The sequence below is a fragment of the Fundulus heteroclitus genome, chromosome 2 (genome assembly GCF_011125445.2).
Source record: "Fundulus heteroclitus isolate FHET01 chromosome 2, MU-UCD_Fhet_4.1, whole genome shotgun sequence".
Classification (NCBI taxonomy): Eukaryota; Metazoa; Chordata; class Actinopteri; order Cyprinodontiformes; family Fundulidae; genus Fundulus; species Fundulus heteroclitus.
In genome coordinates this window covers 32357515-32382715 of record NC_046362.1, presented here as the reverse complement: position 1 = coordinate 32382715, position 25201 = coordinate 32357515, and the positions used below count along the sequence as shown (strand labels likewise).

General features: G+C 41.5%; 1 protein-coding gene across 1 annotated transcript in view; it reads left to right on the top strand.

The window, feature by feature from the left end:
* The first annotated feature begins 20674 nt into the window (after positions 1 to 20674).
* The window catches only part of LOC105929617 (receptor-type tyrosine-protein phosphatase beta), a 45577-nt gene continuing 41050 nt past the window's right edge, over positions 20675 to 25201 (top strand). Inside the window, 4 exon segments of the mRNA XM_036125343.1 lie at positions 20675 to 20971; positions 21215 to 21497; positions 23631 to 23927; positions 24015 to 24278. Coding sequence (XP_035981236.1) covers positions 20924 to 20971; positions 21215 to 21497; positions 23631 to 23927; positions 24015 to 24278 — 892 coding nt within the window. The 5' untranslated portion in view covers positions 20675 to 20923.

Here is a 25201-nt window from a genome sequence, read left to right as displayed (position 1 = left end):
ATAGGACCCAGAACCGCACCTGAGTGAACTCAGTCAACTGTGATGTAACAGCAAAAAAGGAGATGAGTTAAAACTCTTCCTCTTCGTCTTTCATCGCAGCTCCGTGGTAAGGAAGCATCAAGATCACCAGGATCCACCAGAATCAGTCCGATCTGGATCAGAACCCCTCGGTACGGCGAACAGAGCCACCCCTCAGTGAACCCAGACAGTTGTGACATATCAGCAAACAGACGTCGACGGGTTCAGGCTCTTCCTCTTCGTCTTTCATGGCAGCTCTGATTTCAGGAAACTCCTCTTTCCTCTCCAATCAGAGAGAAGACCTTGGATCGACGCCCAGACCTTGACCTCTGACCCCCGTGGGGACAGATGGATGCCTGAACTGTCTGGATGAGCGGGTGGAGACCGAGCCGACACGATACCTGAATATGACAACAGCAGACATGAAAACTCAGTGTTTACCTCCAACACAGAGACAGAGACAAGAGGAGGAGGAGTAGCAACCATCTTTCAGTCTGATTTATTAATTAGTCCCAGGCCAATTAATTAACTACAGTTCTTTTGAACATTTAACCCTCGGTGTCCCTCATCTAAACAAAGCAAAGCAATAAAACCTCTTCTCTTTGTTTTGTATCGTCCACCAGGCCCTTACTCTCAGTTTTTGGATCAGTTCTCAGACTTCTCATCTGATTTGGTGTTAAACACTGACCAGGTTATTATAGACCAGCTCATTGTTATTGTTTTCATCCGGGTTTTTCGCGCATGCGCGCCGGACTGGTAGGCAAAAGGCGAACACAATGGCGGACGCAAACAGAGAAACTGACGAGTTCTCCACGTATTTTTCTTCTTTAGATAACGTATCACAAGATCGTTTTAAGAGTAAGTTGATGGTTGATGGTATCAGATTGCCAGATCCACACAGCAAAAGCCTGAAGGGACGGAGCGAGTCTGTGAAAAGCTGGCCAAGGGTTTCGTACCACGACATATACAGCTGCCTTATAAACACGCAGGCCAGTACGGACAAGAGAGCATTAAAGCCATGAAATCACTGGACGGCTACAATTATTTTATATCAGGAAAAGGGCTCCAGCAACGCCCGCAATGCCATGAGGGATTAAGCGGGTCAGAAAATGGATGGATGTTCAGACATGTTTGTGTAACAGCAGAAAGTGGAGTCGAACACAGGCCGCGTCTCAGCAGAGGCCCGGTAGGTTAAAAAGAAACATTGTTCACTACGGATTATTTAGGTGTTTTTGTCTTATTAAAATGGGTGGGGGTGTCGGCGACATTGCAGCGTAAACACAGAAGTACTAGCGCCCGTGAACGGGGGCGTAATGGAGCCGGAGAAGCGGCTGCTACAGCAGCAGGAGCCGCTTCTCCGGCTGTCTGGAGCAGCAGCGGCGATCGCTACCTCTCCTCCGCAGCTATTTAAGTAGAACAATGAATAGTGCAGAATTAAGTTGTATTTACCGAAGATGAAGTGTAGACTGCAAATTCTGTCGTAGTATGATCGCTCTCCCAGTCCATAGGGAGTGTCTGCCTGCGCTCTTTTCATTGAAATTATACATTTCTTTCTTCTTTCTTCCTCCTTCGGTAAACGACAGAAACGTACATCCAACGATTTGGAATGCCTCTGTGTGCAACCGGGAGCACAACAAGTGGTAGGCATTGTTTAGATTCCAAAAATAAACTAACTAAAAGTACGCTCTAAATCACCCGTTTTGTCATGTAGTAGACGAGAGCAGTACTGTTTTTGCCTACCAGCGGGACCCGGATGTAGCGCTGATGTCACGTGTGAACTGGTCTATAGTGGGGGATTTCAACATTCATTGTTGACATTGAATGTGATAACCTTAGTGTAGCCTTTAAAACTATCCTAGATTCAATTGGTTTTGCTCAAAATGTGCATAAACTGACGGATGGCATTGATTGTGAAGAGTTAACAGTATTTCCTCACAACCCTGTTCTATGTGACCATTTTGAATAACCTTTGAGCCTCACCCCCAAAAGAGGGTTTCATTGTAGCAGATCTTTATCAGAAAATGCTGTATCAAACTTTAAAGAGTCTGCTGATGGCAGCCATGTTGTTTCTTCCCATTCACAAAAAGGACGCTTTTGTTGATGGTGTCACCCTGGTTTAATTCACAGCATCCTTTGAAGCACAACGTTAGGAAATTGTAGAGAAAATGGTTCTCTAAACATCTAGAGGAATCCACAAAATTGTTGTTATTTAAACTTTTAACTTTTTGTTTTCTGTCATTTTTCTCTTCATAGAAGGTACACCTGGTCTGGCGTTCTGTTAGCTGTGACATCATCCAGGGGAGACAGATCATCCGCTACTACCATCTAACAGAAAGTACTCCTGGGTCAATGTGAGCTTCTGTGCTTTCTGTGTCTCTGCTCTGTCTTCTCAAACTCCCAGTTTGAGCAGCTGTGGCAGATGAGCGTTCACACTGAGCCTGGTTCTGGTTCTGCTGGAGGTTCTCCTCCCTGTTAAAGGGGAGTTTTCCTCTCCACTGTCGCTTCATGCATGCTCAGTATGAGGGATTGCTGCAAAGCCATCAACAATGCAGACGACTGTCCACTGTGGCTCTACGCTCTTTCAGGAGTGAATGCTGCTTGGAGAGACTTGATGCAACCTGCTGGGTTTCCTTAGAGAGGAAACTTTCTCACCAACCTGGAGGATTTGATTTAATTTTACTTTGGAAAGAGCCTTGAGATGACATGTATTATAAATTGGTGCTATATAAATAAAATGAAATTGAATACATTTTCTACACCAGCTTAGTGCATGCAGGTTCACGGGGAGCTCTTCTCTCCAGGAGACAATGGGGGAGATATGTACACCATGGACCGGCTGCAGGTCCATCCCAGACACAGAACTGTACACACACCCACGGGAAATTTAAATAGAGCAATTTTGACCATAGGAGAAATATAAGCATGGATCAGTGTTTCAAAGAGCTGCCTGGACAGAAAAGTTTTCACTTTTGCATTAAGTGATAAAAGGAGGATATTACAACTGCTCCAGTTTGACTTTCTGAATTAAAATCACTGTCTAATTTAAAACCCAAATCAATGAGAGTTGATTTAAAATATGCTGTCAGGGATGTCCCACATTAACAGTGGTGCAGTCACAGAAGCCATTTGGTCCAGACATGATCACCTCTGCTTTCTTTTTTTCTTTTTTTATTTAAGACGTTCAGGGTTGGCCAAGTTTAATGTCCTCCAAATAATCAAATTGACACAATCCCTTAGTCTCTAAATGCGTTTAATAACTGTTCAGCAGGGTTTAACTAAGTTTGCTTTGGTTCACTATGTTTTCTGTCATTTGACAGCAGTAACTAATAAAAACCTGCTTCATTGTGAATAATCTGAGTATTTTCTGAGAGGAAGCTGAATTTTGACATGAAGCAAACAGAACCGGTGATAAACCATTCATGAAAAATCAAACAAAATAAAGAAAAGTTTAAATCATTCCTTCCAAACCTGCTGTGTCTCAGATGTTTCTTTAAACTCATGTTTCGTCTGAGAGTAAAAATCTTTTTTACTGGACTCAGGAAACCAGAGTTGACTCTTAAACAGGATGTAGGTTTTATGTGTCGCTGGTTAGCAGCTCCACTCATGAACGTTTTATAACCCTGGACTCAAGATTTATGAATGCATTTGATAAACGATCGCAGCGTTTTCCGTGCTTCACGTTTGTTGTTTGGGTCTGAATGGATCTGTCTGAGTAATAAAACCCAGACAGACCCATTTAGGAGGAAAACACCTTCTGATGGCAGAGAGGTTAAACGATCTGATGCTAATTCTCTTTCAATAGCGTTCTTTTTTCCCCTGTAGTAATGTGATGATGACCTTCTTCATCAGGATGAAGATCCGTGAGTTTTACCGTTCCGACCCGACCAATCAGAGTCCGCACAGCCTTCAGCTCCGGCAGGCAGGATGTTCAGGGTGGAGGACGAGATGTTCCTCCCAACCAGGGCAGGATGTGAGAGGGAGGAGGAGGTGTGATTTACTGTCCGCCTGAACGAGCCCAGAGATAAGAGCAGCAGGGAGGAGAGGATGTGGACCTGAACACGCTGCTGTTCAGCACTTTTCTGAGTTCAGGAGTCAACGCCGCCGCTTGGCTTCCTCACACAGTCCTGAAAGCCGTAAACAGAAAATAACCAAAGAACCAAACTCCTGTCAGATGGTTAGTTAATGACCAAACCCCAACGAGCTCCGGCCCAGAACTTCTACCGTGACCAGTAGAACCAGCAGGTCCGGTAGGAGATATCTTCTCATAGGGGTTCCTCACTGATGAGAAGAGGACTAAGTCTGGTTTGAGGCAGGTAGGGAGCAGAACCAGCAGTCCAAAAGAACCATGAGTCTGTGGGAAGACCAGGAGGACTCTCTGAAGCAGCAACAGCTCACTGAAGTTTAAACCAGTCATGAAAAGATCAACTTTACCTTGACAGGCACCCATAAATGGTTCATCACAACAGCTGAACAGAACATTTTTACAATCCAGTTTAAAGGAATAAGAGATTATTTCAACTCACTGTGATGCCCTGATGGGGCCCTTTTTAACAGTCTGGGTCAGAATGTGATGGGTCTCCATATATGAAGGTAAAAAGTTTTATTTTCTCAATGTCATTTTTACCACAGGTCCCGAAAACTGCTGTGATTAAACATCATTTAAAGAAGCCTGATCTGGATCCAATAATAATAAATAATGACAATAATAATAATAATGATAAGTAATGACACATATCTAACCAAACATTTGCAGAATGTAAAACTTTAGCTAAAAAGTTTTCACTGTCACATTTCTGTTATTTAGTGCACTTTCGTCACACTTAGTGGTGCTAAATGTGTTATATCCATATCTATGTATTAAATCTATGTGTTATATCTATTTCTACATCGTATATATATATATATATATATATATATATATATATATATATATCTATATATCTATATATATATATATATTATATGTTATATTTAGATCTAAATTTTGAATGTATGTCATAAATGTTTCTTATATTTAAATCTAAATATAACATATATTTAGATATATGTTTAAGATTTCAATATAATTATAAAATGCACTTAATGTGAAGATAGATTTTGCTTTATTTTTCCCATTACGGATCATGAAAAAGGAGGTTTGTTACAAAAAAGTCTCCTTTTAGGTGAAACAACAACCATCTTTAAGACGTTCCTGTCAGGGTTTTGACTACACCACAACTTTTAAACTGCATCTCATCTCTAAAGGCCTTAAACAACATTTATCTTAACAGCATAAAAAACCTTTGTGTTGGCAGTACTGATTCAAAGTGCAGTAGCTGAGACAGGTCATATTAAATTAATCTTTAATTTACTAGAACAGTGGGTGGGATTGTCTGCTGCCTGACTGGTTTAGATCTATTTTCACAAACAATGATCTCATGTGGGGTTCCTCAAGGCTCAATTATCGGACCACTATTAGAGATATCAGGTAGACAAGCATCTACCCGATATCTCTAGCTCTAGTTAGTGAGTATTGTAACATCTCTTACAAAACATACAGCTTGCAAAGGAGAAAACCTTTTAACTCAGCGTCACCAGTTAAACACATTCGGACCGAATGGCATGGATTGGTCAGAGTTTTGGTAACACTCTCACCTCCCTCTGTCCCTCAAGTTCTGGGGGAATCACTTTATCTACTGGTTCTACTACATGCCAATCATTCACATATAACGCCAGTGTCCGTGCTCGTTCCTTGCTAGTTTCCGCTTGCTGGCTGCACATTTGTTTATGTATCTGGTTAGCTTAGCGGTTAGCTTAGCGGTTAGCTTCATTGTTAGCCGTTCTTTGTGGCTCCGCTGCTCTCACCGTAGACTTTGAACATGGCTGAGAGTCACAACAAGCGAACCGCGTTCATGTTTATGAGAAGAAAAGGAAGACATCAGTGGAAAGAAATAAGACCAGAGTGGATTTGGAAGATTTTTTTCACCCGATCCCCCTGAAGAGCAGGTAAGACGGTCTTGCATATGCGCAGTTATTCAAAAAGGGACTTGGAGAAATAAATCGCAGATGGACCGAAAACATTAGTTCACTGCAGCTCACCCATGAAGGTCAAAAATTACTTAATCAGACATTTTTAAGACGTCTCAGCTACTGAGTTGTATTAAATATACATTAAATATTTTTTCTCTTTTAATGTGATGCTTAATTTAGCTCTAAAATAGGTTATTTTTTGTTAACGTGACTTTTTTAATCTCAGTCCTTTAATTTCCTGTGAAGCACATTGAATAAGTTTGTGAATGCTGCTATAAAAATAAACTTGTTTTGTCTTCTGTCCCTGTGTGAATCTTCTCCAGGTTCTGATGATACCTGGGCCAGTTCATGGTCGGGGTGTTTCTATGTCTCTACGTCCCGGTCCATGTTCTGATAATAGGTGGTACTGATCTCCTTTGGTTTGTTGGACCACCGATGGATTTAGTTCAGCTGTATTTTTTTTTTTATCTTACAAAATCATCAGAATTTTGTCAGAACATTGGATCTGCAGCTCAAACTTTGAGCAGAACCTGAACAGAAACGTGTTTTACTCCTGTAACCGGATCAGTCCACTTCAGCAGTGTCTGGCAGAACCGGGCTGTGGCTGGACCTCTTGGGTCTCCTCCTGAGTTTTCCTGCGCAGGTTTATTAGAACAACTGAACATCCTGAGGAATTTCCTCCTTTCTGGTGTTTCCAGCAGCTCCGAGGATCCTGGACCTCAGATGAATGGGAGGAAGTGCTGCTGCCTGACTTTTTCCTCCCACAAAGACGCACTTCCTCCCGGCTCTGCAGTCCCGCTCATCAGAGGCCGCTGGACACGCAGAGGAGCAGCAGAGAAACATGAAGGCCCTGCTTCTGCTTCTGCTTCTGGGACCCAGCTGTGTGCGTAAGTACAGCAAGATGTTTCTGCTGCTGGTTCTGATCCAGTTTGGGGGTACCTCACGTCCCCTGTTTATATTTTTTATTGTTATTCAGGAGCTCAGAGTCCTAAAAGAGACTCTGAAAACAGCATGATTGGAAAAACTAACGAGTTCTGTTGGAAGGTTCTGTTGAGTTTGTCGATGACACGGAGCAGAAAACTTCTCCCGGTGAGAGAACCAGAACCGGCGGGTTGTTGCTGTCCGTTCAGGCAGAATTTCAAAGTAGAAAACAGGTGAAAGTGTTTATTTTTTTGCCAGTTGGTGTCGGCCCAAACAAAGCCCTGAGAGACCAGGTTTGTGTCTTAATTCAGACCCGATTGTCAGGGCTGTGGAAAGTCTGTATGAGGAACATGGTCCAATTCACCAACAATGGTGGTTCTGGGCCACAAACCCAAATATTCTCGCTCTCATGTTGTTAATTGTGACTAAAGACAATGTAGACCGTGTGTTCCCGAACGCCAAGCTGTGGCCAACAGGTTTCACTCTGATCTGAACATTAACCAGCGTCACTCCAGCTCGGATGGGTTTCCTCTCCTAAACGTTACCCCAAAGATCCCACAAGACCCCCTGAGAGCCGTCTGATTGGTTCGCTGCCAGATCCTTTCTGTAACTCTTCGAACAAAAGCAATCATGACTAATGACGGGTTAAAAACACCAGTTATTTCTCTACCTTGGTTACGAACACCTCTTGCTCTTTTAAAGAGTTGCGTTTGTTATTATTTTATTTAAAAATGCAATACTCCCAGGCGTAGGCATCAGTGAGGATATGGAGTAGACTCAGACCGTCGTAGTTCCAGCGTCATCTCCAGGATTCATCCCTGAACTCCCACAGTCTCTTCAGCCCGCTGGAGCCTTGTTTTCTCCTGCTTGGCTCTTAACGATGCTTCCACCTGATGCTCAGTGTTTTCCCTGATCCACCATGATGCTTTCCATTTTGTTGGGACCCAGCAGACTAAGAAGAACTTAATAAAAACTCTAATTTGTCCGTACCTGGTAGGAGGCAGGTCGTTACCCCCGTTGAACCAAGCCGCTGATCTGGGGTCCGCTGTGGTTTCAATGTTTGCTGATCATCCAGCTCTTCATTCAGATTTTATGAATATTGTGGAAAAGTGAATGAATTGATCACATTTACAGGACTGTCTCAGAAAATTAGAATATTGTGATAAAGTTCTTTATTTTCTGTAATGCAATTAAAAAACATGAAATGTCATACATTCTGGATTAATTACAAATCAACTAAAATATTGCAAGCCTTTTATTGTTTTAATATCGCTGATTATGGCTTACAGCTTAAGAAACCCAAATATCCTATGTCAAAATATTAGAATATCGTGAAAAAGTATACTAGTAGGCTATTCAACTAATCACTTGAATCGTCTAATTAACTCGAAACACTGCAGGGTTTCCTGAGCCTTGAAAAACACTCAGCTTGGTTCAGTAAACTAAGTCACAAGTATGGTAGTGGTTAAGAGACGACATAAGATTCTCACAGTAACTGGTGTACTGACCATGGCATTAATGTCCTTGATTGGCCTGCCAATTCCCCTGACCTGAACCCCATAGAGAATTTGTGGGGTATTGTGAAGAAGAAGCTGAAAGACACCAGAGCCAACAATGCAAATGAGCTAAAGGCCGCTATTGAAGCATCCTGGGCATCCATAACACCTCAGCAATGCCACAGGCTGATTGCCTCCATGCCACGCCGCATTGATGCAGTAATCTGTGCAAAAGGATTCCCAACCAAGTACTGAGTGCATTAATGGACATTTTCAAATGTTTGATTTTGTTTTGCTGTTATACATTTTTTTTTTACTTGGTCTGAGGAAATATTCTAATATTTTGAGATAGGATTTTTGAGTTTTCTTCAGCTGTACGCCATAATCAGCGATATTAAAACAATAAAAGGCTTGCGATATATCAGTTGATTTGTAATGAATCCAGAATGTATGACATTTCATGTTTTTTAATGGCATTACAGAAAATAAAGAACTTTATCACAATATTCTAATTTTCTGAGACAGTCCTGTAGTTCAGTCGGAGGGGATGGGTGTCCCTCGTGGATTCCTCAGTAAACTGAAGGCAGCCTTCCGCTCGGTTCAGATAATCTTGCTGTTCATAACGGCATACGGCAGCTCTTAAAAGTCTTTTCTTTAGACGTAAAAAACCAAGGTCATCATAAATCAATGCAATGCTTGTTTATGTAATATACATTTATGTGATATTTATCCTGAACACTCCAAATCCAACAGAGAAACAAGGAGAAACACACTGTTAAAACTGATAATTTGATAATCCACCGTTTCAGAACTAGCAGGATTGCTCATGTTAACTGCTGCTGTTCAAACCTTCTCTGAGTCGCTCAGGTTGTGAAGACATCTCCCGTCCACAGGTCTCATCCAGGTGACCACTGACCTCTGGCTTGTCCAGTCCAAAACCTTTCCTCTCGCTAACCCCAGACCACGACTCCACCGCCACCATGTTTCACTGCGGTTAAGGTGTTTTTGCAACTGTGGACATATGATTGTTGCCTCTCTGTGAACTGTGCTCTGAGCTGAATGATGCAATCGAGAAAATAGAAAATATATATTTAAAAAAATCCAACTAGTGTGGCCAAACTTTATGTCTGGTTTATCAGATTCAGAGAACAACTGATGCCAGATGCTAACTCGCCTAAATTAAGTAATCGAAAACATGTTTTAACAAAGATCTCTGCAACCAGAAGGTCTTTTTTTATGCCTCTGGTGTCATATTAATGAGATCAGTGTCGGTGCGTCTGTGTGTGTGTTGTTGTGGAAGAGTGAGTGAAGCAAATAATCCAAAAAAGGCCTTTTTTAGAATGATGACTCCTTTAAGAGGCACTGGGGGCAGAAATATATGCAGAAATATGTGAGTTTGGTATTTAATAATTACTTAGATTTTGTTTGGAGCATGTAAAAAAAGCTCTAGTCATGCTGCCTCGTTGTTTAATCAAATGAGAATAATTTGGCTGTTGCTCCTTGAGAGAGTTTAGTACTCCTTACCTGCAGCAGGTAATTAGGATGTAAATCACCAGCTTTAGCACGATACGATGTCATATCGAACTGTTTGGATAATGATACGATATTTGCTGATATCACGACTTTTACTATTTCTGATCAATGCGATCGATATGATGCGATATCATTTGCTCGTCTAGCACTATTATTTACATTGATATCAACTCACAAAAAAAATTTATGAGTTGACCATTTTATATGTAAGCTTTTACAGGTATAAGGCATTTAAATTAAAAACGGCATTCTTCTAATTTTAAAATATCAGTAGATCCCCTGTTCACTATAGCCTCAAGCCTGAATTTCAAAATAACGGTGTACTTTAAAAATGACGATAGAGATTGATATTTTAATTTTGCATCCATTGGATCGTTAATCATTTAATCGATATATCAATGTGGATTGATGTATTGTTACACCCCTAGTTATTACTGCTTTTTCTAATTTAATTTCAGAGTATAAGAACCACACATTTTGGACAAGTTTGTGAAATAATTGACGGGTTTGTAACTTGTTCCAGACTGCTAGAGGTAGACTTTGCTTCTCATGTTTTATAAAATGTATAATAATAATAATAATAATAATAATAATAATAATAATAATAATAATAATAATTATTATTATTATTATTATTATTATTATTATTATTATTATTATTATTATTTATTTGTTTGTTTATTTATTTATTGATGGGGTATCACTTGCTGCTTTTTGGGATCTTTTCACCTAATTTATTGTCAGACAGGTTCTGTGATTTCTTAATTACTTAAAACTGAACTCAGCTTTTCAAAACATTTGGTTAACTCATTGTTCATGGACAATATGAAGTAGTTATGTTTTCATAAAAGTCTGTGTTGGTTTTGCCTTCATAAAGGAAATCAACATTTCTTTGACATAAAGATATGTTTGGATGTTTATGAAACATTTAAATGTGACAAAAAAGGCCAAAACAGAAGAAATCTACGGCAGGGAATTCATTTCCACAGCGCTGTTTCGACTTAATAGTGTTAAGACTTATTTTGTTTTCAAACGGTGACGTACAGAAAGAAAACGCGAAAACGGGCCGACAAACCCTTAAGGGGTAATAAAAGAAAACAGGACCACACTCTTACTCTAGAGTTTAAATTAGATAAAAGGTTCGGTATTTTTAAATGTCAGGAGGCAGAAAGATCATTTTATTTCTCCTTCAGCTGTCGCTCTGAGCTCAGGCAGACTATTTTCACCGATAATAAAATGCTGAAGAGAGTCTCTCAGACGGAGTGAATTAAAAGGGTAGAACAATGCAGCAGAGGAATAGAAAGCTGTTTTGAGAGTGAGCAGACTGTCATTCCTGCTGAGGCTTTTTTAAAGCCAGGAGTTATTTTCAGCCTGCAGATGTTCTCCTGTTCAGGAAACTCTCTCTCTTTCAAAAAAAAAAAAAAAAAAAAAAAAAACGCCACCCTGATGTCAGTTCGTGAACATTCCTGCTAGAAATCTCCCCTCCGGACTCATTATCGACGGTTTATGGTTCAGACAAGGTCTGAGACACTGGACTGATGGAAACCCAAACCCTGATTGTGCTGGGTTCGATTTCCAACCCGACGGACTGTTTTTCTTCTCTGGAAACATTAAGCATGGTAACATCATGGGAGTCTCTACTGAAGAGGCTCTTTAAATAGGGAAATTAAGCAAAAAGAACCAAACTACCTGAGGCACTTTACAAAGTCAAAATCAATCATATTATACAGATTGGTCAAAAATGTCCTATATAAGGAAACCAGTTGATTGCTTCAAAGTCCCGACAAGCAGCATTCACTCCTGGGGAACCGTAGAGCCACAGTGGACAGTTCTCTGCATTGTACATGGCTTTGCAGCAATCCCTCATACAGAGCAAGCATGAAGCGACAGTGGAAAGAAAAACCACCCATTAGCGGGAAGGAAAAACCAACACCAGAACCAGAACCGGGCTCAGTATGAACGGTCATCTGCCTCGACCGACTGGGGTTACAGAAGACAGAGCAGAGACACAACAAGAGAGACAAAAAAGCACAGAAGCACACATTGATCTAGTAATCTGTTCTACATTAGATGGTAGTTGCGGGTGAGCCGTCTTCTCTGGATGATGTCACAGTTAACAGAACGCCAGACCAGGTGTACCTACTATGAAGAAAAAGAGAGAGAGCAAAAAGTTAAAAGCTGAAATGACGACAGTCATTTCAATGTAATACAATGCAAAACTGGAGAACAGTAGAAATCAGTAGAGTAAAAAAATTAGACCCTGATGTTCTCCAGCAGCCTAAGCCTATAGCAGCATAACTACAGAGATAGCTCAAGGTAACATGAGCCACTCTAACTATAAGCTTTGTCAAAAAAAGGAAAGTTTTAAGATTAGTCATAAAAGTAGACGGGGTGTCTGCCTCACGGACCAAAACTGGGAGTTGGTTCCACAGGAGAGGAGCCTGATAGCTAAAGGATCTGCCTCCCATTCTACTTTTAGAGACTCTAGGAAGCCGCTGATCTGGGGTCTGTTGTGGACTTTAAAGCTTTTGCTGAGAAAATCGCCTCTCTGTAGATGATCAGGCCGTGTAAAGGAGGGGTTTCTGCTTCAGTGTTGTGGTCTTTGCAGCCGGAAGGTTGATGGTTCTGTGCATCGACTGTGACTGCCGCCGTGTGGTTCTAAACTGTATGAACTGTTTCATTAAGATCTCCTTTCTGCTCTAACTGAAGCCTTAGAAGACTGCAGCTACACGGCCAACACTGTCCAGCCGTACAGCTGCAGACCCCAACAGTACCACGATCATTTCTGTGGTACTGGACCTCTTTGCTCTTCAGACCTGAGCTCTCGTTTACTCAACAGTGATCTGTAATGACTTTTAGAGATGACATTTTGCCATTTGGTCCTATTTGATGTTTGCTGCACAATAAAACAGTACCTTTCCAAAGTTGTTAACACGTTCTGTATATTAAATTCTCAAACAATCCATGTTAATTCTGGGTTGTAAGGAGAAAAAAACCCTGAAAAATGCCAAGGGGTTAAACATGCAAGGCACTGCGTAGCCGAAAGATGGAAACAGTGCCCACATTTGAGAATGAAAAAGATTTTTAGCACTTTGGATTTGTTTTCATATTTGGACAATGCAGCGGAGGAGACTACACCATTACAGGGCAGCTGTGGGGAAATCCCCTCTGGTGAGAGGGACTGGTCCTGGCTGTACCGGTGTGTTGTTCCCACTGTGCAGCATTCTGGACTGGTTCAGAGCTGCAGACCGGTAGATTTAGACTCCTGATGATTTTTCCCACCGTATCTGTCATTTTACATTCAGCTTCACGTTGTTTCATGCTAGTAAGCATTCTATGGAAGTAAATATGTGTCGCTGGGATTTGAACTAAAAATACCACTGAAATTTAATTGTATGTTTGTACTTAAAATATATTCAGAAAACATTTTTAACCTTAAAAAAATGTCATTGTCATTATTTATATACAGTTGAAATTTTATTTGTTATTTTCACTTCAAGCTAAAAATTCACATTACTATTTTCAAAGTGATTACATTGTCAATACCTATTTTTCAGTGTTAAAAAAATATGCATATAAATAAATTCAACGTTTCAAATTTCAAATTCAATATTTTCAGCCTCCTGAGATTCAACTTGCTCCATTTCAGACCGATTTGTCTTAAATTCAGCGTTTAAATTCAGTGTAAAAAGGGAAGGGTTACTTCAGGTCACAGACATTAGCAATGGATTGTGATGTCCAACACCCAGCCAATCCCGTTACGTTTTCTTAGTCATAGGATTCCTGACACAACCGAGCAGGCTAAATACTTTAATGTTCTCAAACAAGAGACCTGAATGTTCCCAAATACCAGATTTTAATGATAAACAGGAGTTATTGGATTTGTTTTGGTGTCACTTTTTAAAGTTGCCTTACAGAACAATGTATTGCACACTTAGTTTCACGTATAAACTTTCTGCATGTGTTCACATGCGTACAGGACTGACGAGGTTGTACTGGATTTTTTTTGGTACAAATACTTGTACCGTTACATCCTTACTGAGGATCTAGACCAGCATAGGACCACTGAGCCAGGACAGAAATCGTCTTCTAGATGTAAATCAGCAATAAAACACCTGGATATAAAATGCATAAAATCATAGATGGAGGGAGGAAATGTTCTCAGTGTAGTCTTTTAAGTAGATGTACAGCTCCAGAACCTTAAACACTACCATGCATAGAGAGAAAGATTCAAAACTTGACGCAGCAATTACTAGCTACGTTTACATGGATTTAGACTTAGACAACTTTATTTGTCATTTTGTATGCACAGAGTGCGTACAGAACGAAATTTCGATGCATACAGCTTGTAAATTGCAGTAAAATTAAGTTACAGTATAGGGTGCAGCAGTGATTCAAAGGTAAACAATTGAAATGTAAACAATGCAGTAGAAAGTCACAGTGGACAGGTGAGTTTTAAAAACCAAAAAAGTAATCGGGATAAAAATGCATCACGTAAACAAGGCAATTGGAATATTGTGATTGGATCGAGCTCAATCGGAATGAAATTGTAATTCGAATTAGAGAAGTGGTTTATGCCGATTGATAATCCGATCAACGTGAATAATAAACGCTTGTCAGGTTCAAGTTATTCTGAATGTGGCATGTGCGCCCGACGTAAACGTGACGTATTTCTGCTTTGCTGAGTGGCAGAAATACGTCAGAAGGCAAAACTGTCAAGGCTCCCGATAAACCTTTCTATTACAAAAAATAAAAGAGCTCAAATTTGTTGCTTACTCAGTAACGTTTCAACCGTAATTAGAACATTTTGTCCATAAAACAGTTCAGTTTAATCTTAACTGTTTTATGGTGATTTACAAAAAAGGGTTGCAGCTAAAGCTCACCTGCTCCAAAGACAAACAAACTCGTATAATACTGCTTTGTTTGCTATTTTTTGTTGTTTAGCAAAGACAGAAGTTCTTCTGTTTTTTTAGAGGAATTTGATGACAACGCATGTCAGAGTGGTTCTCTTCTGAATAAAGCCAGGTGCATAGAAACACATGATCAGATTAATTGATTATGTGCCCATATAAACGGTAGAATCTGATTATTTGATCTGAATATGTTTTAATCCGATCGCAAAATTTTTGTGCATTTAGACATTACTACTGTGAGTCGATCCTCATCTTTAATCAGATCACAGAAACATTAATGTCTTTCACTTCAAGGTAATTGTCAACTCCTCCAGTTCTTACCTGGAAAAGCTGTGGCTATCAAAATTATATCCAAGGATAAAAATCACGTTTGAAGAAGTAACTTGAGTGCAGGGTGGACGTGTTAGCTGGAGGTGGTTCCCTTCAGATCAACGCCTGCTACTTGATTTAGTTCCCGGTTAAAGTCAAAGCTGCAGTGTCTGAACCGAGCATCCTTCCTGGCAGGAGGCAGTTGTTAGTGGGACACAAATAACAATCATGAATGGAAGCAGGAATAAGAGCAGACCAGAAACTTTTAATGATCCGGCAGCATCTCATGAACATCCACAGAAACAGAAGAATCTGAGGAGTCAGCACTAAAACCAGGGAATGTATAAACTGTAGTAAATGATTGGTGATAAAGAAAAGGAACATAACTGAGTAGGAAAGACACTTAAACGTATAAAAATTCAACAAAATCGGACATTGACCTAAACCACTTACGATCCACACCAAACTGCAAACCTCGACCTCTCTAGGTGGATCTGGATGTCAGTAGCTAATGGTTTGTCTATTGCCACCCCACACAAAGAGATAAATCTAAAGTAATGAGTAGATCCACAGTCTTATATTCTTTCTCTTATGGGTTAGTCCATGTAAATCCATCTGCCTCCAGACAAAAACTCTCTGACCCTCTGGGTGTGTGTCATCACTTTCCTTTTCATTAAGATCCTGAAAATAAAATAGATTTGTTTCTAAATTACGATCAGAGTTTGACAGAACAGATTTCTGTGCGTGACGATCCTCATTTCTCATCTTCTTTTTCACAGGCACAACTTCGGTTCCCAGCTTTCATTCATCTACGCATGAACCAGAGGAGATATCCAGCGGTCCAGTCAGAACTAACCCAACGGAGCCGTTACCTAACAGAGACCGAGCCCACGGAACCACCCGACAAACCAACATCCACAGTTCTTCAACTCATGGAGCTTCAGCTCACGTGAACGCCACAAAACCTCCAGATTTATATCTAGATGGTACATCTTCTGTCTCAGAGCGGTCGGAGGAAAACACGGACAAAACTGGTTTATCCGGTTTTGGGTTGTCCACCAACGACCAGTTAAATGTTCACACCATCTCACCTGATCCAGATGTGTCCACCAACGACCAATCAAATTCTCATCTTACATCATCTAGACCAGGTGTGTCCACCACCAATCAGTTAGATGCCCTAAATGTATCATCTGGTCCAGATGTGTCCACCAACGACCAATCAAATTCTCATCTTACATCATCTAGACCAGGTGTGTCCACCACCAATCAGTTAGATGCCCTAAATGTATCATCTGGTCCAGATGTGTCCACCACTGACCAATCAAATTCTCATGTTACATCATCTAGACCAGGTGTGTCCACCACTAATCAGTTAGATGCTCATCTTACATCATCTAGACCAGGTGTGTCCACCACTAATCAGTTAGATGCTCATCTTACATCATCTAGACCAGGTGTGTTCACCAACAATCAGTTAGATGCCCTAAATATACCATCTGGTCCAGATGTGTCCACCACTGACCAATCAAATTCTCATCTTACATCATCCGGACCAGGTGTGTCAACCACCACTCAGTTAGGTGCCCAAAATGTATCATCTGGTCCAGATGTCTCCACCACTGACCAATCAGAAGTTCAAACCGGGTCATCTAGTACAGGTGTGTTCACCATCAAACAATCAGAAACGTCGGACAGATCAAAAGGAGAAGCCTATCCACAGCTCAGGACTGAAACAGCATCAGAGTTGAGCACTTTATCCTATACAACTGATAGAAACCAGATGGACTCCACTGGAAGCGGAACCAGAAGCCTTGGGTCCTCTACAGGGTACCCACAGGTGAGCACAGGTGAATCGAAGAACTTCACAGTCCCCTTAGAGTCTCTACCAGCTGCTGCGTCTACATCTCCTGACGGTGTATCTGCTGATTCTGACCCAAACTCCACATCAACATCCCCTCGTGTTACTTTCACAGAAAGCTCCACCTTAGCTCCATCAACCACTGCTTACACACCTGGAGGATCACACCTGACATCTGCATCCATGAATGAGACAAAGCCGTCAGACAATGATTACAACCTTGTCACAGCTTTTGAAGCTTCACCTTCAGTCGAAGGCTTCACACAACATCCACACAGAGCAAAGAGTGTGACTGAAGTAGCTGACAACACGCCTGCTGGTACACCCCAGGTCACATCTCCTGTTTCAGGATCTGAAAATACACCTGCAATAATACCTGAGAATGAACCAAGAACCACCTCTGAAACTACATATGCAACCACAAATGCAGCTTCTGCACCTGGATCCTCCACACATGAAATCACACCTGCAGCCTCACCTGCACCTTCTACACCTAAGATCACACCTGGAACCTCCACACATGAAATCACACCTGCAGCCTCACCTGCGCCAGCTACACCTAAGATCACACCTGGAACCTCCACACATGAAATCCCCCCTGCAGTCACACCTGAATCTTCTACACCTATGTCCACACCTGGAACCTCCCCACATGAAATCACACCTGCAGCCTCACCTGCATATTCTACACCTATGTCCACACCTGGAACCTCCCCACATGAACTCACACCTGGAGCCACACCTGCACCTTCTCCACCTACGCTCACACCTGGAACCTCCCCACATGAACTCACACCTGGACCCACACCTGCACCTTCTCCACCTACGCTCACACCTGGAACCTCCACACATGAAATCACACCTGCAGCCTCACCTGCACCTTCTACACCTAAGATCACTCCTGGAAACTCCACACATGAGATCACACCTGCAGCCACACCTGCACATTATACACCTAAGTCTACACCTGGAACCTCCACACATGAAATCACACCTGTGGATTCTGAATCTGATACCACACGTGTGACCCTCACACATGAAATCACACCTGTAGCTACACCCGCACCTTCTCCACCTACGCTCACACCTGGAACCTCCACACATGAAATCACACCTGTGGATTCTGAACATGAAACAACACCTGAGGTTTTTACACATGAGACCACACCTGCCGTTAATCCTGCAACCACCCCAACAATCAGAACTACAAGCAGAGTTGCAACCACATCCCAAACTACACTACCCAGAAGACTTGTTTCTACAGCGGAAGCAACCCCTGCGACAACGTCTGGATCTACACCTGTGACCACACCTGGAGCCAAAGTACTTCCAGTATCCACTGCCTCTACACCCATAATGACCACCGTCGGAACTGTACCAACTACCCTGTCCAGCGTTACCACACAAACTACACTATCAGCTACAACTCTGCTGCCAACCACAACACATGTGAGTATACTGTGTGTTTTTGTTAAAATTTTATGGCGTTACCTTAAGAGGGCTGTACGAAAATGCTCCTCATCAAGTGACATTGGAAAGAAGAGTGGGCCAAAATTCGTCCAGAGCAGTCTGAGAAACTCGTACAGTCAGACAGAAAAATCATCATAATAAAACTTATACTAATAATATTTGAATAATGCATCACAGCCCGGACTGTAGTGCTTTTAAATGAAGCGGAGATAAAAAAATCTAGAAAGTCTAGACTTTGACCCATATTCAAAAATTCAGTCAGCATAGTCTTCAGTCGGTACAAACTTTTACAAAATTTGACATCATAGAAACATAAATGTGTGTATACACCAGGGGTCAGCAACCATTACAACCTGCAGAGGTCCAAAAACGGAAAGTTACACATCTCATTGAAACAAGAGCTTGTTTTTATAGTATACTATAGGAAATTTGTTTACATTTTTTTAAATTAAAGGTCAACAGTTTTTATTATTTAACCAACACTAGTTTTATGTTTAGGTTTAATGCATTTTCTTCAATTGGACATTTGATGTGGGGGGGTCGTGACTGAGTAGTTAGAGCAGTGTGCTTGCATTCAGAGAAGGATGCAAATACCCGGTTCGATCCCCAGTACCGGCACTCTGGGTCCCTGAGCAAGACCCTTAACCCCTGATTAACCGCCTCACATGGCAGCCCACTGCTCTCCAAGAGTGATGGGTTAAAAGCAGAGAACAAATGTCATTGTAATGTATGTTTCAGTGACAATAAAGATGATATTACACATACTATCAAAATGATGAAAAAGCCAGTTGTTTGCAACCCACTGACAAAAAGACACTTAATTTATCTATAGTAGAATATTCAATACACCACTCGTTTCTTTCTTTCTAGAAATGTTATGCATATATTGCAGAACTAAATGCATCCTAAAGCTAGCCATTTTAAATTACCTTTACATTTAGAAACATTGACCAGTTTTTCCCCCCCGCATTTTTGGTCTAAGTTTTTAAGAGCCAAAGCTGAAGGTGTGAAGAGCCACAAGTTGCAGACACCTGGTATACACAAACACAAAGACACACACACATTGGTAAATATTGGTTATCGGAAATAAAAGCAATATCAATAGCTCATATAAATATTGGCCCAAATTTTCATATCGGTGCATTCCTAATTCTTTCAGTCAGACGCGACACTGATTGTCTGACTATGGAGATCCCAGTATGCACTCTTAGAACATTTCAGCAGAGTTTGTTCAGCTTTATGTAACCCCAACTTTAAGGTTCTGGTAGTCACAGGCTATCTGTGAAAGATCAGTTTTTGCACCAAGCACAAACAGCTTAGATTATGAATATTTGATCATGATCCGTCTTGCCTAGAGCAGGTCAAGCAGAGGAGCCATGTTCATCCCTGAGACTTGCATAAAACACATGAGAAGTTTTATTCTTGCTGGCAGAGCAGTTGACTGTCTGTTAAAAGCTGAAAGGGAGGAAAGGTGTGGTGTTATGTGTAATGTTGCTAACACTGGTGAACTCTCTTGGTAGATAACATGAACGAAAATGTACACCAAACAGTTAAATATCCAATAAATCAAATTAGAATATCTGGGATTAAACAATCTGTTGTTGAGAGGCACTTCCAATCCACCTCCTTTACTTTTGCCACTCCTCTTCAGATCTCTGTTGGCCTGTATCGTCAGGCAGAGAGACAATGGAGTTGGGAGATGGTCCTGCTTCCACATCACAGTCAATAGATCTCATGGCTCCCAGCGTGACTGAGGGAACACTGGGAGCCATTTAATCTTCCTCTTTTCCTCTCTCCACTTTGCTCCTACTCTGTATATTGAACATTTAGGGTTGTAATTCGGGTATCATTTGAGCATTTGCAATTTCCTGCTTGTACACAATTTTCTCATGTCTTTGTAGGTCCCGGTCCTCACATGACCCTATTGGGACTACATAGATGGAGGAGAATTTGAATGCCCCTAAAGGCTTCTACAAAACTAAGTCAGTCTGTTATCCCTCCACTGAATTTAGCTTTTTGTGTAATCAGCATGTTTGTGGCCTCTTCCTGACTGGAAAACTCAACAATGGCTAATGTTGCTGGCCCTGATGGAGCCTAGTTTGATGTTGGAGGTTTGGTGGAGAACAGTCCGGGGCGGGCAGGAAGGAAGGCAGGGTGGGTCAAGCTTCTATTTGGAGGCAAAGAGTCTGGGTCTGAGAGAACTGGACGGAGAAGAGGAGCCGGCGAGATGAAGGGTGAAGCGGAGCTGCGGTCGGTCAGCGGCTGAGCTGATGCTGCAGCTCTGGACATGATTCGCCTGCGCTGGATTGCACCTTTGTCCCATCACCTCGTCTCTGTGTTAGCCTGCGTTGAAATGCGCCATGTTTGCTTTCTTTTAACGGGACGGACGAGCAATGCTCCCAGGATGCTTGATCCTCGGTCTGTTGTGGAGCATCAGGAAGGTGAGAACATTGGGAGGAGTGGTTGATCATTCACGAGTCTGTGGATCAGAAACTTCTGGCGCAAATCAACACAGAATTTAGCACTGGATGTGTAAATTGACCACAGGCTGGTGAATTATCCTGGTTGTAGAGTCCCACTCTTGTAGGAACCGAGCCGTAAACTCTGATTTTGAAGCAACTGGGCGGTGGTTAAAGCAGTTTAAGTCGGGCAGCTTTGTCTCATGATGTGACCTCCTGTTGTAGGTCCAGACCTCCGCCGGACCCAGATGCTCTGTGAATTCGACAGAAGTCAGGACCAGCTGGGACTCGGCGGTGGTTTGGTTCACCGCTGATTGCCTATCACCAAACGCCGTGGTCCTCGCGCAGGATGCAGATTCCAGGCCGCTCGCAGTCCGCTGTGATCCGGATGGAAACAGTGGATATCGCTTTGTCTGTAACATGACAGAGCTAGAACCAGGAACTTTGTACCGGCTGAAGGTGGTCTTTGGGACGGAGGAAGAGATTAGCCTTGGCTCCATGCGCACAGGTAAGAAGCCACCAGAACATTCATTAAGTTTCTCACGCTGTGATCCGGTTTCCTTTAGTTTCTCTGCAGGTGATCTCCATTAAAGGTTAAAAACTTCCCATCGGGGCAGTTCGGAGTTAAATTCAGTCGGATTTTTATTTTTTAATGATAGCAAATTGAGATGTTGAAGTCAAATTCAGCATAAATTAGTCTTGATTTAATGTGATCAGAAGTGTAAAAATGCAATGCTGCTTTTTTTTTTTTATTCAAATTTTTATTAAGGAACAACAAGGAGGATGTGTGAATCCTCCATTTACAAAAGATGGTACAGATATATACTAGCACTGATTCAGTTTAACACATGGGTCCATACAACATACCCCTTCCTACGGTTATCCTACCTCCGGTAGTTAGTGTTCCATTTTTTCTTTTTCTTTCTTCCCTCTTCCCTCCCCTTGTCTGCCCCAGAACCTCTTAGAAGAATGGGGAGAGAAAAAAAAAAAGAACAATCTGGTACCATGTCGTACTAACTTTCCCGAACTACAAAACAGTCTACCTCGAACAGAGTAGCTAATGAACAGTGGGTGTCACCTGATTTTTATCGGTTTCAGATCTGGAGTCCATGAAAGTTTGCCATTGGGTCCAGGATCTTTCAAATCTGCCTTGTTCCAGTTTCAGTGCAAATGTCAATTCCTCCATCTTGCGAATGTCTTGGATGATGTTTATCTAGTCTTGTAGTGTGGGCGTTTTATCCGTCATCCATTTTCGAGTGATTGCTTTTTTACTGGCAGTAAGCATTATATTGAACATGTATGTTTTATAGAATCCCTTTACACAGTTTGGTCGTTTGCCCAAGAACATTGTCTCAAAGTTTAGAACAAGCTCAACCCCAATAACGCTCTCTACACTTTGTTTAATTGTCTCCCAGTAGGAAAAAAGTTTAGGACAGCTCCAAAAAACATGAAAGTGGCCGGCTTGATTCGACCCACATAGCCTCCAGCATGTTTTGTCTGCGTTTCTGCCCCTCTGAGTTGGTGTTTTGAAGAAGCGTGTAACCGTCTTCCAAGCAAATTCCTTGTAGGCTAGTGATGATGTACATTTCCAACAATTATTCAAAATGTTTGACCAGTCCTCAATGTGAATTTGACAGTTCCTTTCCTTGTCCCATCCCTCCTTTATATATAGTGTATCCCCCCCTTCCAAGTTTTGTAGTTCATTATACATTTTAGACGTTGATTTATTAACGGGGGTTGATTGATACAATTTTAGAAAGATGTTCAATATGTCAACAAATGTTCCATCTAGCTTATCATTGTTTGTTTTCTCTAGATAATGCCGGATTTGTAGATAACGGAAAAAATCTCTGTTGTCAGGGCCATATTTTTGCTTGATATCTTGAAGCTGCTTATGTTTTTGATCTTTCTTCCTGATATTTTCTACTCATGGATTCTGTGTAAGATTTTGCTTTGCTGTTTTGGTTACTGCTACCGTTTTCTACCAGAGCTTCTGGCTTTTTATTTTTGTTATTTTATTTATTTTTTGTAATTTAAGTTTTTATTTTATTTCGCAACTTTTAAGCATAACAGACAGCAAAACATATTTCACATTAACCTATCTGGGCTACAGGGATAAAAGTTAAAAATTAAAACAAAAAAGTACCTACAAGATTGAAAGTGGGTTTTCTTTGCAATAAAATGGGTAATTTGGAGCGACATTCAGACCTTGGAGGAAGAAATTTGCCAATTATTCCATTAAATGTCACAGATCCAAAGTCTGTATTGTTATTCCCTTGAAAACAATATTTTCTTTTTGTTTACATTTTGAAAAGACAAAGCGATCTTTCCTACTCAGATCGCCTGTACAAAATTTCTCTGCAGCTTCTGGTTTATTTTAACATCCACCAGTTTCTCCATCACTGCCTTTGTGTCGGTGTCACTGTCGAGTCTCAGGACTGGCTTGTGTTTTAAGTTGGGGCGGCGCTGCTTGTTCGCTTCCTGCCCCGCCTGCTTTATTTTCCTTCTTTGTTCTGTCTTCACTTAATGCAACATTCTGTTCAGTCAGCGGCTCAAACGCTCGGTTTCTGAACCGGTGTCCATCAAATAAAGCCTCTTTCCATCAGCATCTCAGCAGACGTCCTCCTCTCTCCTCCCGCAGACCCGGTCGGCCCGGCTCACCTTGAGGTCCAGCCGGACCCGCAGTACCGAGCTTCAGTTCAGGGTGGATCCTCTGGGCTGCGGGTCTCCTGGTCCCCCTCTGCAGGACATGTGGACTGGTATGACGTAACGCTGGAGGACGTCCACTCCGGCTTGGTCCGCAGTACCAGAGTTATGGGTTCTGCGTCTCCTCAGTCTGGTTTCAGCTCCCTGGTCCCAGGGACTGTGTACAACGTCCGCGTGTTGGCTACATCTGGGAGCCAGACTGCTGCACCTGTCCACGCCACTGCAGTGACAGGTGAGACACAGACCTGAGGATGACTTCCTGTCGTGTCTGGTTCAGGTCTTACTTTCCTCACTGCCGCCTGTTTTGGCTTGCCTGCAGCCCCCTCAGCTGTGGACGGCCTCCGAGTTGCGTCCTCGTCCTCAGACAGCCTCGGTGTGGCCTGGCAGCCCGGCCCAGGACGGATGGAGAACTTCAGGGTTCTGCTGATGGACCAGGATGGGTTTCTCCTCAGGAACGTCACCTTGAAGAACACCACAACCTCCACCAAGCTGGATGGGCTGCAGCCAGGGACGCCGTACAGGGTCACCGTGGCCACGGATGCTGCCGGGCTGCAACGATCTGCCTCCATCCAGGCATACACAGGTAGGTGCACCTGCCGAAGTGATGTAGGTGAAGCTAATCAATGTTAATCTTCTAGGGCAGGGGTGTCAAACTCATTTTGGTTGAGGGGCCGCATACAGCTTAATCTGATCTCAAGAGGGCCACACGAGTAAACTCATTGCAAGATTAAATAGAACTAATAAATGTGGACTTGTTGTTGTTTTTTTTATATTAAATTAATTTCACTTTTACACAATATATTATGAATAACCTCAGCGTTTTTAAGAAAAGTATGTGCAATTTCAACAATACTTTTACTCAGTTAAACATTTACTTGTGCATTATGCATAAGAACTGATCACAGTGATTATACAATGTTGAAAAACATTTATTCACATTTTTTGGAACTTAAAAACACTGTCCTACATGACAAAATACATCAAACAGATAAAAATTAAGAAATGATTAAAATTTTTCCACACCTGAAGCTTAATCTGCTGATTAAAACACAGCGCCCCTCGTGGACAATATAGGAACTGCATATTTTCAATTAAACGAAGTACATGTTTTTTTCAATAATTGTTTTATCATTCTCTTCCTTTTATCTCCTCTTTCTTTCACCTTTTGTTTTTTTTCTCTTCTTGTTCTTCCTTTCCTCTCCTACTTTCCCATTGTAGTGTCCATATAATTTGAGATATTCCCCGCATGAATCATAATAAAACTATTCACATTCATAAATCAAGCGGAGCACTATGGCTAAAGTAGTACTGCTCCACTTATGAAAGTCAAATCTGATGAGCTTTTTTTTGGCATCAAGAAAACAATTCTTATTGCCACATTGCCAGACAATATATATATATATATATATATATATATATATATATATATCTTTTTATATATATATATATATATATATATATATATATATATATCTTATATTATATATATCTATCTATCTATACTAT